This window comes from Bremia lactucae, linkage group LG4, assembly GCF_004359215.1.
Source record: "Bremia lactucae strain SF5 linkage group LG4, whole genome shotgun sequence".
NCBI classification, from domain to species: domain Eukaryota; phylum Oomycota; class Peronosporomycetes; order Peronosporales; family Peronosporaceae; genus Bremia; species Bremia lactucae.
The window spans coordinates 3,375,924-3,392,443 of NC_090613.1; the positions used below are offsets into that span (position 1 = coordinate 3,375,924).

The 16,520-nt window shown below is 45.8% G+C and overlaps 3 protein-coding genes across 3 annotated transcripts; 1 reads left to right on the forward strand and 2 right to left on the reverse strand.

Moving 5' to 3' along the window:
• Window positions 1–6,605: 6,605 nt before the first annotated feature.
• On the forward strand, window positions 6,606–7,754 carry CCR75_003345 (uncharacterized protein; the record flags this gene model as incomplete). The annotated part of the gene is made up of 1 exon (XM_067961442.1): window positions 6,606–7,754. The coding sequence occupies one exon, from the start codon at window positions 6,606–6,608 to the stop codon at window positions 7,752–7,754; it is 1,149 nt and encodes a 382-aa protein (XP_067816739.1).
• A 515-nt stretch (window positions 7,755–8,269) lies between these two features.
• On the reverse strand, window positions 8,270–9,609 carry CCR75_003346 (uncharacterized protein; the record flags this gene model as incomplete). Its single annotated transcript, XM_067961443.1, has 6 exons — window positions 8,270–8,436; window positions 8,510–8,712; window positions 8,785–8,895; window positions 8,969–9,325; window positions 9,403–9,511; window positions 9,572–9,609. The coding sequence occupies 6 exons, from the start codon at window positions 9,607–9,609 to the stop codon at window positions 8,382–8,384; spliced, it is 873 nt and encodes a 290-aa protein (XP_067816742.1). The 3' UTR covers window positions 8,270–8,381.
• A 1,246-nt stretch (window positions 9,610–10,855) lies between these two features.
• CCR75_003347 (uncharacterized protein) lies at window positions 10,856–14,647 on the reverse strand (the record flags this gene model as incomplete). Its single annotated transcript, XM_067961444.1, has 1 exon — window positions 10,856–14,647. One exon carries the CDS (start codon window positions 14,645–14,647, stop codon window positions 10,856–10,858), a length of 3,792 nt encoding a protein of 1,263 aa, XP_067816741.1.
• Between the last annotated feature and the right edge of the window lie 1,873 nt (window positions 14,648–16,520).

Consider the following 16,520-nt stretch of genomic DNA (forward strand, 5'->3'; position numbering starts at 1 on the left):
GATACGAATAGCAAGAGCAAGCAGGAGGAGCGAGCTCTTAATTAGGCTGCTCTTTGTGAAAGCAAAAGCTCATGCTGAATATCGTTTCACATCACTTAGTGTGGAAGGCGCCTCCGAGAGCTTGCGAACCAATTCTTGGCATTGCAATTATCTGGATGAAAGGCGAGTACGCCGAAAGAACTCGTACACGCGCTGCTTTCCGTGAGCCATGTTTTACTTCATCGATTACGACAAGTCAATATTTGACACAAATGCGTAATTAAGCACGTGGTGCTTCTGTGTCCTCAATGAGGGAAGTTAAATCGTTTTATATCCTAATGAGTCGAAAACGAAATATCGTTTGATCGATGGGTCCATCGGTCCCGTCGCCTTCGAGGTATTTGGTCTCTTAGAGACTCGTTTGATGCGGCCGACATTCGTCTCGAACGACAGCTTCGCTTTGAATTTTCAAAGCTAACACGAAAGGCCACTTGAATGCGGCTTATCGACCGAAAAACGAGGTATGCTAAGCTAGCAGCCTACTGCTTCAGTTGCACATTTAATCGTAGATCCAAGCCTCACAGAGGTCTAGAATTCAATTCTTCCCACCTCTTTGGGAGCAAGCGTCGTTCGACGCTATTCGATTTCAAGCATGGCTCCCAAAAATGTCATCTTTGTAAGGGCTATCTTGTCGAAGGGGTAACTCAAAATCTCAGGAATGTTTCGACGAGGGATACCCACTTCACCAGATACTTGTTATTGACCCTCGCGACGATGACGGAGTTGCTCCACGTGAAACTGAAAATTTTCTTGCTCGCCGAGCAATGCAGATGAGACCGAAATATTGGTGGAAGCTTTTTATTGCTTTGAAGCACGAGAAGTAACTTCTTTGTGAAAATCTTGCTTGAACTGATAGCAACTTCGTTAAGGTTCAAACTGACTTTTGACGTTGAAGCGTAAACAAATTCGTTTAGAGGATCCATTCGTCTCGGCACAAGCGCCTTAAAGTCTTATGTGTAGGGGCCGCAGACGGCTTAAGCAAGCCAACATAGAGCTACACAGCTTACGCGGAAGGTTTAGCGAATAAGATAAGCGAATCTTCGCCGCGACCGTAATTGGTTTAATAAAGCGCGGACGCAATCTGGTATTAAAGTCCGCAGATACTATGTTTGTAGGTAGGTTCTTGGCACTTAGCAAGACCGAAAATCGACCGCATAAGAATCATAAAGCTTCTGTCATTAGCATCCGCTTATTCTTTTTGTATGTCTTAGGTATCGGCCATTGTACCACGCACATGTCTCAGACATTTAGCCGTGTTGCGAGTAACTCACTTATTTGTATCCTATTTGTAACTGATATCCGCAAGCCGATCGGCTAATTCTCTGCTATACAGCCTTTAACCACGAAGTGGTATCGTTAACGGAGCGCGTGGGTGAGTGAGACCGTTTACTTAGAACGGACCATAGCATTTTGATGCTTGCAATGCTTATTTAACGCAAACTTGGCAACGGGGGGCGTTGTGGTACAGTGCTTTGGCGTCTCAGCACACACTGCGCACAAAGTCTTCTTAGGCACATTGACACATTCAGTCTGAGTAATGTGGACTCGTGAAGTAGTAATTGAAGCTGTCGAAAATGAACAATATATTGACTGTATCATGGAAGGCGGTGATGCAAGCTTCCGCTATACCATGATGACAGCACATCGCTCTGTGAATGGTCTACTGTGGGCATGTCCAATCTGATTCTAAGCACCCCTGAAACGGGGTCTTTAACGGAGACAATTATTACTGGCAAACCGTGTTGTCGAAACGCGCGATTAATAAACAGCTTTGATGTACCTTCACCGTCAATGTTATCCGGCACAGCCGCTAAGTCAGCCATTTCGCTCAATCGAACAACAAAGACCACGATGCACGTGTTGCCTTCGAGTCTTTCGATGTGCCAAACACAAAATCCGTCTGATGGACTCGCAGCAACCAGTGGGTACGAGCAAACTAGCAAGTGGCGCAGTTGCATGAGCCGAGGTTGAACCCGTTACAGGTTTCATATTAGTGAACATAGGTACTCACCCATCTAAAGAGTTTAAGCCATAGTAACTCTGGCTGACTGACCCGTAGGTCGATTCTCGATCGAGACGACCGCTAAAGGGTCATGTGCATCATAGCGGATTCGAAATTTTAGTTTCACAATTGAGGAGCTACGATGCGCGGAGGATCGCTGCATCTGTGGAAAAGGACAAAATGCCATCATCGATAGATTATTGAAGTAAAATCGAACTCAATCGTGCCGACAATTGAGTTTCCGGGTGTTTAAACTGGTTAATACCAAGAGCTCGTAGTAAAGCTACAGACTGTTCATCCTTGTCATAATATGCGCGGATTGAATAAGTGATTGGCGACTTTACAGTAGTAACTTGAGCAAGCTCAAGATCTTCTCTGCGTGATAACGTATCAGCCAAAACATGTGTTGTCAAGGCTTACACTTCACCTCCAAGTTATGTTCGGCAAAGAATGAAAGCTATCGATCCTTCTTTCTTTGCGAGCGATGATGTGACCGAGTCGCGGTGCGTAAAGAGCATGATTTGGATAAGTAAAAAAAGGCTTAGAGTACTCGGAATTTGACAAGAGCATACTTCACAGAAAGCTTCTTCTTGTCATGAACGTGAATGTTCTTTTCTGCAGCTTTAAGCTGCCTAAACTCGAGAACGATGACGCATTTTCAATCATCTTCTTCTGTTCGTAACAAAGCACTTTTTATAGCAAAGTAAAGTGCATTACATAAGACACAGAAAGCTCAATTGAAATTTGGCAAAGCCAAAATTGGATCATGTATGACGCTATTCTTTACTCTTTAAAAGCGTCACTTTTGTGCTAGTCCTGCATTTATCCGTATCTTTTTTAGGGAGATTGGATATTGTCCGAGCCATATCAGCGTAATTTTGCTGTACTTGTTGCTAGTAATTGGCAAGGCAAGCCACTTTGGTTTTTCGGAGCAAGCCAATCAACTACGGCTTTACCTGAGCAGGGCCTGCTCTGAAAGCCTCGCTTCCCAATAGCATCGTACGAAAGGAATTTCTTCTGTATTTAAAATAAATTTAGGTGCGTTGGCATACAACTTGTTTGTGCGCATGCACAAGCTCGCAAATGGTGGATGATCTTTTTCACGTCCAACGCATCTGCTCGGCACGACTGTGGATAAAAGTTTCATAAAAATATGTACGCGCATAACCTCGACGAGGACGAAATAGGTATGTCACCAGACCGATGACCAATAAAAGTAGCCGGTGTGTGTAAAGCTTTTGAGTCATAACCAGCCACTCCAGAAGCATACTGCTTGGGGTTCTAACCCATGTAAACGGAATATCATGAGCACGCATCAGCAGCTGATAATAACCATCAACTAAGTCGAGCGCACTATAAAATTGTACATCCCACTATAATTTTATGAAGAACACATTTTCTAGGAATGGGTCTCTGCGCTGTTATAGTAGCAGCATCAAGGTTATTATAATCATGCACGATGCGTCACTTACCATTTGGCTTTTAGACACAAATTGTCGGTGTTGAATGGGGAGACATACTCTCGCGTACCATCCAAGCCTCGTGCTCAGCACGTAAGAAATTGTTAATGACATCACACTGTTTGTTTGACAAAGGCCGCTATCGTGTAACACAGTTTTTAGTTCCAGGAACCAAGTCAATTTTATATCGTACACCTCAATCAGGATGTTAAATACATTGTGGATTGTGACACGCTTCGTCTTGGAAATTCTACTAGAGGGAAGAATGGATAGGAAGGATCTATAAGGATTACGGGGTGATTCACTACGCACTACGTGTAGCCTTTGTATCCTCAAGGATGGCTTCATTCCGAAGCGATAAATAATTCAGCTAAGTGTCTGGTCGAATGTCCTCCATCTCAGATAAGTCACCAGTCTTAAAGGCCTAATTGAACGCACCCACAGACATTTCGTCTAGCTCTAAGATCATGTAACGATAAGAGCCTCAACGCTAACATTCCCATCGTTACGAGCTCTTTCAGAGCTAGAAAAAATGCTACTAGTCACTATTGACGAGTGTATATAGCTTTTCGCTAGTCTCACACTGTGGATCTATAGACGCTTTGAGTCTCACCGTATCCGAATTCTGTCTCTACTGTCTCGATGTCGACTTATTACACTTCGTAGAGGCCAGAACATTTATTTTTGCAAGGTTGACCATTTCCAAATTCTTAGTTTGCCTCAGCACATCGCTGATATCCTACAAGTGTCCAACGTGAAAAATGCGACGTTTACAGACGTGTTTAATATGAAAGCCCCTTTTCTAGCCCTAACCGCCAGGCTTAGAGGTAGTTAGACTATCCTTAGCTTATCTGTTTGGATTAGGACAGATGTCATGACCCTCTCCAACTCTTTGTCCAAAGAAATACACTTTTGTTCTCTTTACCCTCGTATGTCTTAGTATCCACAACTGAGGACGAGCCTTAGGCTCCTCATAAGGTGCAGGGATGTATTGTGTTGGCATAGTAGTCGCTTCGTGGTCATGGACCTGTCCGATTAGAGTGGGATTAAGTGCATAAAGGTATCTAGTCTTGCATCAAGTACCTCTAGGACCTGAGACAGAATATGATCTATCTTTTCAGACCCAAACAAAGCCTCAAGCTTTTTAAAAACTAAGCACTTCGCCTCTAAGGGGATGTTTGGGAAAGACTTTATCCTCAAAAAGGGTAAGCCTTATCAAGACTCAGGCGTAGATTGACTACGAGTCTACCAGGTGTAGCGGAGCTACCTCGCTCCTTAAGTCAGAGGAAGACTTTAGACCCAAAGAGTCACTTAGTTCTTACAGAGTAAATTAGGATTACAGCTCAAAGAGTTATACAAGCTAGTAAAGCTTGATGAATCCTACTAAAAGGACTCAGTGGTTTGTAGAAACGAGCGGCAACTAGGCCCGAGAATATGTACCTTTGGAAGGCGTAGTACTCTGATCGAAGTGCAATCCTTAGAATGGCAAGGCGTTCTGTTTATATCAAAAGGGGAACTGAACTATACGTGTGTTAAAAATTTAGAATCTTACCCTTGGCCGAAAATCTATCTCAAAGTATGGAACACCTACTTAAATAGATTACAACCATAGTTCTCTATCTAGTAGCTGCCACGCCTATCACCCATAGCAAATATAAGCCATTCTTAAAATTGTCAAAATCAAAAAGACATTTGTGTAGATAAAACTCCTGAAGTGGCATTATTGTCAATTATCGTCTAAGAGAATTATTGGTCTAAACATCTATTATTTTGCGACGAGTTATATAAAAAAAATGAAGGCAAAAGTAGATGAGGAATTTGAATTACACATAGCCTAAAAGGCCGATATAATTCGGAAGGTAGCAAAATTGCGTTACCTACATCACATTCGAGCACTTCAGCCTCACGTAATTTTCACTTAAATTTGCTTTTGGGATGCAAAGTTTACATACGGCATGATAGCTACTAGCAAGAAAAAATGCTAACTGCTATAGCTAAGGCTCAACCAATGCTGTATGTGAAGAAAAGTACAGTGCCGCGAAACTACCTAAAAAAATACAGCCGGAATGCTGTCTCGTCGTCTGCGCTGGATAGCGCAGCTAAAAAGTTTGGTGTTTGTACAAGTTGCAGGTCATTTTCAACTCATACTTATTTTAAAGTATTATCTTACGAAAGCTAAACGCTGTCGGCTTCACCTCTGAGCGTTTCGATAGATGTTGCAAAAGATAAAAAATCCTTTGCTCTTCCGTCCCCATAGATTTAAAAGATAGGCTAATATTTACAATTTGCTCATATCTTTTGTAGAATTGCAATCTATTATTTACCCAGCTCGTGACCCCTAACCCCTAACGTGACATATGACCAATTGTACATTTCCTAATTTTGGCTTTCGAGGGAATTTATCGAACTTTAATGAAAGTCGAGTGGAAGGCTGAAGGCTTAGGGTCCAGCTTAGGCTTTTATCCTCACGGCAATTCTGCGCGTGAGGCTTCCTGGGCAAAGTTGTACACTGCATGCTGTCAAAGGTTGAGCTTTTTGTGTAAATAGAAACATTGGCTCTTCATTCATTTAGTAAAACGACCACTTGAATTATCAGGAGGTTCTTCCACGTTGACTCATTTCATTCAAATTAAGCAGAAGCCTAGTCATCTACTGTCAGCTTACCGAATACTTGTAAATTGAGCAGCTCTTCTGGTAACACGTCTTTTTATAGACACCATATGCTTTTAATGTCCAGCATCCAAGCCGAATAAAGTTACAGGAGCACGGTAGAGCCGGCGAATGTTGGAAGTCAAGCTAAAATTATTGTTACCTTTATCCTTGCGTACATTGTTGTAACATCAAATAAAAATAAATGTCCAATGACATAAGCGCGTCTAGCAATGCTGTCACAGTCATGGGCTCTGAAGTTTACAAGCTTACGATGATTGTGGATTGTAATTTCTAAATGCCACGATGTGTAAGCCTCAGTTTTCCATTCCACTGAAAATTTGCGGCGTTATGTAATACAATGTCTACGAATCGTAGATCTTGTTAAATGCTACGTGTATAAACTTGCGCACAGTAATAAACCTCTGCCGTTCGATACCATTTCCGTTGCCACGATGCCGTGCGACATGGCGGTCGTGTCCCTCTCATCGACGTCCACAATGGACTCGGATTATGAAATCCCAGTAGCCTTACAAAGGTTGCATGTATGGAGGAACGATCGCGTCTCGATGCGGGTGTCCCAGGCGCTTAGCTCCATGCACACCATTCGCGAAAGCGAGTCTATGCGCTCTAGTTTACTTACGGCGAATAAATGGAAGAAACTGGGCTACCATCCGTATAAGCCCGATGCATTAGGCTATACGGCACTCCATCGCGCGGCCAAGCACGGCGATGAAGCTGTGATGGCATCGCTGCTCGCCATGTACGATGGCAAAGCAATCGACCTTGTCTCGCTTAAGTCCTACAAACAGGAACAACTTGCTCTTCATATTGCTGCGAAATTCGGCAATTTGGAGGCTGTACGACTTTTAGCGGAACCTGAATTTCGAAAATTTATAAATATGCCCGATCGGAATGGCAACACCCCACTGCACTTTGCTGCAACGTGCTCGGCGCTGTCAGCAGCTACAGTAGTCGCTCTTCTGTTGCTTCGAGGTGCCGATCCAACCATTAAAAACAAACAAGGTGTGTTTCCAATTGTTGCACACTTGTTAACGACGCAAAAGGATGACATTGAGATCGTGCAGCAGCTCTTAAAGAATGGCAGCAACCCCAACACCACTGACGCGGCGGGCAACACAGTGCTACATATTGCGGTTTTTAAAGGATTATGGAAAATTGCCGCAGCACTCGTAAGAGACCACGCAAGCTTGACAATACGCAATAATCAAGCAATGATGGTCTTGGAGGTGCTGTCGCCACTGCAGCTAGCGTGGCTAGCGAAATTTTTTGTACACCCACCCGAGTGGGTACCGAATGAAACTCAACGCTCGTGTATGGTGTGCTCGCGCAAGTTTGGACTGCTTGTTCGACGTCACCATTGTCGCTTGTGTGGACGCATTTGCTGCGGTCCTTGCTCAAAGTACAAGCGTCGTCTCCCATTTGCTGACGTATCGTATCAAGGTACAAGTAAAGGAGGACACGCAAAGGTGAAAGTCTGTAGTACGTGTATAACCGTCCATGAAGCCGCAAAGGACGACTTGTCCTGGTCAAACACGACGGTAGATCGATTAATTGCTAGTGATGCTGTGATCGACTACTAGAATTTACAAGGGTCATGACGTGCAAGCGGAGAACGGTAACGCTGTATTCTATGTGGCGGATTAAAAAAACCGATTTAGTGCGCCATGAACGTAGTTAGACACCATTTACTTGAATTGTGTCTCATTTCTTGCTTGTTACGTGCTGTACAAAGCTAGTATGATACATTAGACATTACGCAGAAATGACGCGAAAAAGTCGTCGCTACACCCAACTTACGAACATTACAAACGGCGACTTTGAAAATGTATTATATGAACGTGAGTGGTTTTTGGAATTGCCTTGAAAAGATTAAAGAGGTTTGCGATTGCATAAAATACGTCGCATGTCTTGCAGCTGATATGGATCTACAACTCACTCAAATTTCGTACAAATACCTTATCCTACCATCAACTCTATTTCAAACGTTTGCAGAGTTACTAGTGTTTCTAGTAGAAATTCTGCCGTCGTAAGTATCCGACACCGATAATTAGTGGGCGAGGGCTGTCAAAAATAATAATTAATGCTTTCACATCAGTTTTTATCACACACATTTCAATATATTTAGCCATGCCCGTGTTTTTATCTTATTAAATGTTCAAGCTCTGCCTTTTTATTAGATAACTGGCACGCTATCTCGATGCTGTCGTCTACGCCTGGTAAGCACCATGCGTAGGCAGCATCATCGGGCCGCCTTCTTTCATGCTGACACGTATAAATACAATTCCAGATTAGCTTCCGTAAACAACAGCCGTCCTTCACATCTTTTTAAATGTACCTCTTAAAGTAATAGTACAGGAAATCCGCCATCATCAACATGTGACCAACTTGCACTAAAATAACCGTGTATCCAACGTGATGACCCGCATCCTTCTCGCCAAGCTCATGATACGACGAAAACCAAAACACCAAGTGCATGAAGCTCCCGAATGCCAGCGCATACACAAAGTGAGAAATGTTGGAATCCACCGCACCACCACCCTAACAATAAAAAACCGTGAAATTTTATTAAATCAAAACGTCGAAAAATTGCGTGAATTTAAAAGTGCGTACGCGTTTCTGGAACATGAACAATTGTGGTAAAATCGCAACAGCTTCAATGTAAAGCGCAATGGTCCATGCCACGTCGGAAAACCAGTTGCGATTCAAATTTGGATGGATAAGCTGCATTCGCACCAACAAATCGAGCCACTTTAGCAAACAATCAATCCCTTCATTAAGCAATTCTAGAACCCACCATGCCAAAGAAAATGCAAGGTATCAAGATATAGAGTGCACCAAGTTCCGTGGGCAAATGCATCCATCCGAACGTATCGTAACGGAGCTCATAAGTCGAATTATAGCGCTTCAAAATGAGGTAAATGACACCGCAACACAGCACAAGTGCTGTGATCTCCAAAAGCGAATACAGCCAGTCGCCACTTCGGTCGTACGGCAAGTAGCCTTGATAACGTAAAATTGAGCTCAGCCGAAAGAGGAACACGAAGGCGTAGAGCTCCAGCGTCTTTAGTGAAAGACCTGCGACTGACCGCTGCGAGAATGCTTTAAAGATCAGAAAAACAAACCCAAAAGCCCGAATAAACGAGCCCATGGTCTATTTAATATCCAAGTAGAAGTCCACTTCGTGTTAGAATTAGTCGTAAGTAGAGCATTAAAAGTGCCGGTAAGTACCATAAGGAAGGAAAAGTCGCCATCACTAAACAAGTGGTAGCAAAAGAAAACAACCACTACAAAGCCCGACCAGAGCGCAATATTGCTCTTGTGCTTTGCTATAAAGACACTGCTAGGTCAAACACAGTCAATATGGCAGACCGCACAGGTAGAAAAGGAAGGAACTTACGCGCCGGGTGACTTGTCTTTACTATTCATATCCATCATGGTGGACAAACACGATGTATTATTAAAAAAAATGGGGGTTTCTAATGCTTACGCGGCACCTTCTCGGTTAATTCCATTCTGTCCTTCGATTGGCCAAAAGTAAACGATTGAATGATGTAAATTTATTTACTGGAAAACTACCCAAATTCTGAAACCTAACTTGCTTACACTCCTCGGCCGTGGTACCATCTATACCGACCTTTACGAAACGATAAGATGCATTCTGGATGATAGTGGTGCATATCGGCGAGTCCCTCAGAAAAAATTACGTTATCTACATATTAACCCGATAGTATGCGGATTCAGTTAGAGCTAATAACTGTCAGTCATTGGGACCATATATGTGTTCTACATTAAAATGAAAGTAGTTAAAGTGGAGTGCTCAGATTGAGTAGGAGAGATGATAATAGATTGTCCTCACTTTCGACTGAATCGTTCTAAATCAATTCGTCATTGCACTTCATGATTTTTATACTCGTAAAATCTGTCTATAGAATTGGTTAATGTGATGTTGAAATGCTGATTCTTCTGGAAGTGTTTGATCGCAGAACGCGAGTCGGCACTTCCCAAAGTGCCCAGCGATTCTCGCCGTCTCAAGGGACTTTCGCGTCGGGCTGATGGACCCAACATCCACCAGAGGGACGTGCTATAGCCACATTGTAAAAATTACGGAAGACCCAAGCATCGCACAAAAGAAGGCAACGTGAGTGGCAACAGTGGCAACGGGTCGGAACACTAAGATCAAATAGATTAATGAGGAACAAGTGTGTTGGTCAAATTAATGACTGGTTGAAAGCGATTCCGTCGATGATTGGTTTCTTACATTTTAAAGATTTCCGATTTTAGAGCAGCTTAGATTGAAGAGCACACGTCCAGTCTGAAACGAAAGACAAATACTCTTTATAGTGGCGACTGTATAGAAAAGCCAGATATTGGGCCAATTTCACTAAAAAAGCCCTAATTCTAACAAGCACTGCAGTAATTTTAAAAACTCGGAAAGGTTACGTTCTCTTGGTGTTTGACACATCACATTTATTCGAAACCTATCGTGCTGAATGAATCACCAAAGCACAAACCCATCTTCACGCACTTCTTGTTTTTCTTTAGTCGCCAAGACGTGATCGCCATCAACCTATGCGCAGCAGTCGCATGAAAGTCGATTCATCACAAAACCTGCAAACGAATTCTTAAGGCCACATCATCATCGTGAACCAAATTCTCAACACGAACCTTCCGACACTCGCGACTAAATAAAGAACATGCAGTTCTTTAGCTCATTGTGGAGCTCAGCAAAGTCAAAATGAGACGAGTTGGAGTTGAACGAATTGACTGTAGAAACCCCATCCGACCCTTCATTCAAGAAGAATCGCGCACGAGCAGCAGCCAAGTGAGCATAGTAGGCAGGCGTCGCAAACGACACAGAGCGAGTACAACGAGCAAACGTGTATCCAAGATGATACGTGAGGCGCTGGACGTCGTCGGCAGACAGTTTGTTTTCATCATGCAACACCGTGTAGTGACATGGGACACTCGTGCCTTGAATGCCACTATGGCCATACAAGAAGAAATCAAATCGATGCGAATCTACGATTCCGGTATCAATGACAGTGCCAGGAACGACATTGCCTTTACGATCGGCATCGCGTGAATTCGTTGGGAATGCACGCATATGGTGGCGCTTGTTGACAATAATAAAGGTCACGGGTGGATTGTAGCCGTCCGAGATCATCTTGAATGCTTTCCGAAGCGCGCGCATCTCAGTGAGCAAAATATCACGGTGCTGTCCTTCACTTACGCCGTCACGATAGTACAAAACATGCTCTGGTTTTCGATTCGTGCTTTGGTAATATGCTAAGAAGAGGTCTCGCAACATGTGTGGCAAGAGCTGAATATCACTCGAAGCTTTTTGAGCGGCCACACGAGCAACGTACTTGGCCGAGTACCGATCGAGTGACGCAACAACCGACGCGATAGATGGTCGAGAGCCCATGCCTGAACGTGGGTGTTCCACGTCTGCGCCAATGATAATTGTAGGTGCCGTGCTCACCAATGGTAATGGTTCGCGCAAGATGGAGTTCTTGCCACTAAGCTTCATATTGATTTTCAAACAGACATTCGCACAATACTGAGGTTTTGCATTCCGGACATTCTGTGACACAATACATTGACTTGGAATGCCCAAGATTGTGTCTGACATTCGCTTGATATCACTATACGACCCCACGCTTTTGTCTTGTTTTATCACCAGAATGAGCTGTGGAGGACCTCGATTGCGAGCTTCGAGTTCTTTGAAACACATTTTCATCAGCTCTTCGACTTGTGCGCCACGATATTGATCTCCGTGGACCAGATGCGGGTTACTATCTTCAATAACCAATCCGCTCTTGCCTGCCATGTCCAATAAACTGCGAATAAAACTTTGAACGTCACGTTCACTGACATTGGCACTGACAACGACACCCCAATTCCGCATCGTGGCGCCCTCTACAAAGCGTTTATCTCGTAAATTCCATTGACCTCCCGATGGTCGTTCCGAGACATTGGCATACTGCACATCTGGTGGATCCATCACACGCGCTTCCGTTGACTCCAAGCGTTGCTCGACTTTCATGCCAAATGCAGCCAAATACGGATCGTTTTCAAACCCAGCTTGACGAATTTGGTCAAGAATGGTTTCTTGTCGAGCACGTGGAGGTTGACTAGTCTGTCGAATGATTTCGGCCGTATCCAGGTCATTAATATTCGCACACCGCTGTCCTGGAGCAACTTCACACAATTCAATGGGCAGCCAATTTTCTTTGCCAGGACGTTTACTGCCAACATTTACCAACGGAAGATTCGGATATCGCAACGTCATGTTGTATCGTTTGCTAAAATAATCGGCCACGGACAAGTGTTCGCCTTTAATATCCACCATGGTTTGATTTGCTGGTTGTGAGCTAATACCAAAGATCGCACGCTTTCGGTCTTTACGGTGCGTTGGGACGACTTCAATCTTACGCAACACACGCGCGAGATTCTTTCCATCCCGATCGGATAACGTACGAATGTCATTTGCCGAACGTGCATTTAACGCTGGGAGGACTAGTTCCATGAGCTCTTTTGGCGCGTAAAACACTGTTGCAGCTTGGTCGACATTCATAAGCAGCTTCCGATCGGCAACACGAATAGCTTGGTGATACCCCCAGCATAATTCTTTGCCTCCTTTAAGTGGATGCGTCTTTTTCATGGAAAAAAAGTTCCGACCAACTGAAATCAAGCGCTGCGCACCTAAATGACGTGCAGCGACATCCAAAGCTTGCAAGACTGGCATGACATTAACGTCTGGATTCGAGTAATAATCCTTGAGCGTGCTGGTAGAAATGGCTTCGGCGAGCTTGATTTTGACTACAAAGGTACGAGGACCACGGAATGGCCGACGAGGAGCGTCCCCAGCTGCTGGCGGAGGCGGCGTTGGGCTTATACCATCGGGATTGACATCGATAAAAGTCTTTGCTTGGCCATCCCACGGCAGCATCGCAGGTGCGTACATTGCCGCCATTCCATCATGCACGACTCGAATGCCATTAAAATCGCTTTCATACTGTCTTAACGCGGCATTAATGACATTTCGTACGAGGGACCGAGGGAGCGGACGTTCCGGACGGGTTTCACGCTTTAAAGGAGCCACGGCATCGCTCATTTCCACGTCCTTGTCCTGTTTTTCAACTTTATGCACACTCGCATGCCCGTCATCCGTACTTTCAGCCATCGTCGCATCGTTTTCCTTCGCACTAGGACCATATTTCATATCCATTGCCGTATCAGGAGAACGCGCAACATCCACGTGATACTTGAGAATCTCCGTAGGAGCGCCATCAAGCAATACACTAAAGTAATTTACTTGTAATTGCATGGATTTACCACCACGTCCAATACCAGGACGTCGACAAATGAGAAATTCTTGCTGAAGTTCCGGATCTTCCGTACTCACGTCACGCACTCCTGCACGACCAGTCCACTCGTCTAGAAGACGTGGATCCGCAACAGGTTCGCCAAGACTCTCATATCCTGAACCACTGAGTGTCCCAACACCAGGCCCGGACTCGCCACGACCGCCACGACCTCCACCGCCTCCATATCGTCCCCCACCACGACCTCCCCCGCGCTCTCCTCCCCGATCACTTCCTCGATCTCCACCACGACGGTCACTTGCTCCACGATCGTCACGTCGATTGTACCCACGATCTCCACTTCCTCCGTAACTACGATCGTCTCGAGTGCTAGTGCCATTGTACCCCCGATCTTCACGGCCTTTAAAGCTACGATCTCCACCTCCAGAGATGCTACTACTACCTCCGTAACCTCGGTCATTACTAGCACTGGTACTAGCTCCGTAACCACGATCACCACTGAAACTGGTACTTACTCCGTACCCACGGTCGTCGCGGCCACCACTGTACCCACGATCGTCTCGAGTACCACTGTATCGAGAGCGATCATCGTAATTGCTACTGGAATAGCCCCGCGAACGGTCATCGTATCCACTACTGGTACCACCGTAACTGCCTCCGCCACGGTTATGGTCGTACCCACTTCGGTTCTCGTAACCCGCCGAACTCTGTCCATGCGACGAAGAGCCGCCGTACCCTCCTCGATCATCATACCCTGAACCTCCGTACCCTCCGCCTCCACTAGCATACGATCCCCCTCGGCTACGGTCGTCGTAACGACTCGCACTGTAATCCCCTTGGGTACTTTCGTACCCCCTTGCCCCAGAGCTGTAACCCCCGCCGCCACGTTGGTAATCGTCATATCCTGACGAAGATCTGCTGTAATCACCACTTCGAGAGCCATATCCCCCACGCTGATCGTAACTTTGTTGGCCGCGCTGGTCGTATCCACGCTGGTCGTACCCTTGCCCGTAACTGCCACTGTAACCTTCATTGCCACCATCACTCGGGCGATTTGGATCATCATAGCTACGCCCCGTTTCGCCACTACGTGAGCTATAGCCACGCTGGTCGCCATAACCGCCGCTACCTCCACTGTAGCTCATTGCACGTCTTGCTATTTGAATTCTACAACGATCTTGACCTTCGCGTGTCAGTTAACTACTGCCTCAAATTTGGAATCGTGGGATGATTCAGGATTGGTTTAAATGCTATCGAGAGGCAATGGGTGGTGGGGTTACGCAAGATGTATGGAAAAAAAAGGAAATTCGTAAAATTCGCACAGTTATCAACAATTCGAATCTGTTTTCAAACGGGCACTATTAGTTGGAGAAAATCGAGATAGCCACACATGCGAATTATCTATGTCTGTTTTAAGCAACTTCGTGGGAACAGGGCATTATATTGAGAAGCCTTGATGCAGGCCTTTCGAACTATTTTTTTAAACTCAAAAGGCCTGCATAAAGGCTTCTTAATATGTCCATATGTTTTTGTTGAATAGTAAGACGGTTGCTCATTAAAAATTTATGCACGAATGCCGACAAATACTGAAGCACTAGGGAGGTGTGGCTTATTTGCGCTCATTGTGGTTGCAAAACAAGAGCACTGAGATTCACGAACGTCAACACGTTTCTGATGTGCCATGGGTACTCCGTCACACCCATTTCACTACTCTCACTCTTCAATTTGCGGTGCAAGCGGAGGAGTTTAGATAGTAAACGAACTGGCGTCAGCGAGCATCTTTCTTGCGACGGCGACCTTGCCGTCGCAACGCCCCACCCCCCTTCCCGGGGAGGGAGAAGGGGCCCTCTCTACAGTTTCAGCCTGGGACGATACCATTTCTCAACCGGGCGTCAGGCAGGAGGCATTCATGGCAAACCTAGATCCAGCCAAGACTGATGGGTACTAAGGCTAGATCCTGGTGCGCCGACCGCTTCTGGGGGCGCAGGATCCACTTCGCCAGGGGCGCCTGAGGCGGTGAGCCCCGAGGTTCAGACTCGTGCGGGAAACACAAAATCTTTGTCTTCTTCGCAGCAGGTGACCGCTCGGGACATATTTGACGCGCTCGTCGGCGCGATGAAGGAACCGGACGGTCCTACTCACGTAGCCGTTTGGCGGCCGACGGTTCAGGAGCTGTTTGCTCTCGACTTTTCGCGTCTTCCGGTTCGCTTGGAGGTGTTGCCGCCGGAACGGAAACGCTTTCCTAAGCTTAGACAACCGGAAGCAGACAGGTTATAAGATCTGTTTCGGCAAGTTTTTGTGACAAACCCAGGCACCTACGCAGACTGGAAAGACCTGGCTCGTAAGATCGGCAGGGAGATTGTGCTCACAAGGTGGGCCTTTACGAAGATTATTCGGCGGTTGGCCAGCCAGCATTTGCGCCGGTTCCTAATCAGTGAGCACAGGTTGTGCGTGACGGATCGCAGCAGGTCGGTGCGGGGGTAGCACAGTCGGTTCGGACCGTCTTCGAGAATTTCATGTTCGACCCCTCTCGTTTCTCAGTGGAGGAGGCGGTGGCTCTAAAGGCGCTTTGTACCGCTTGTCTCCGGGCGCGAAGGAGCGGATGACGAATGGCGTATCATCTTGGAAATAGTGTAAGAGTCGATCGCGTGCCGGCGGCTGCCGAACCTTACCATGGCCATTACGGACAGTTAGGAGCGCCTACAGTTGAACGGTACAGTTCAGGCGCAGGTTGAAGTACTGCTTGTCCTCCATCTCTCCCCAGGACAAGCCGTCCCGGTCAGCAAGCGGGCAACGCAAGCCATCGGGGCAATAGTTCTGGAATCGGCTGAGCTGTTGCGGGTCAGCTTGCCGGCGGTTCATCGACTGTTATGACTGACTAAAGCCATTAGTATAATAGCACAACGCGGAGCATTCACATCGTCTTCTTTTTATGGGATGCGGCCAGGCAGATGCACGATGTTCACATCCCATTTCAAGGTCGAATTTACGTGCTGGAGAATATGCACCAGACGGAAC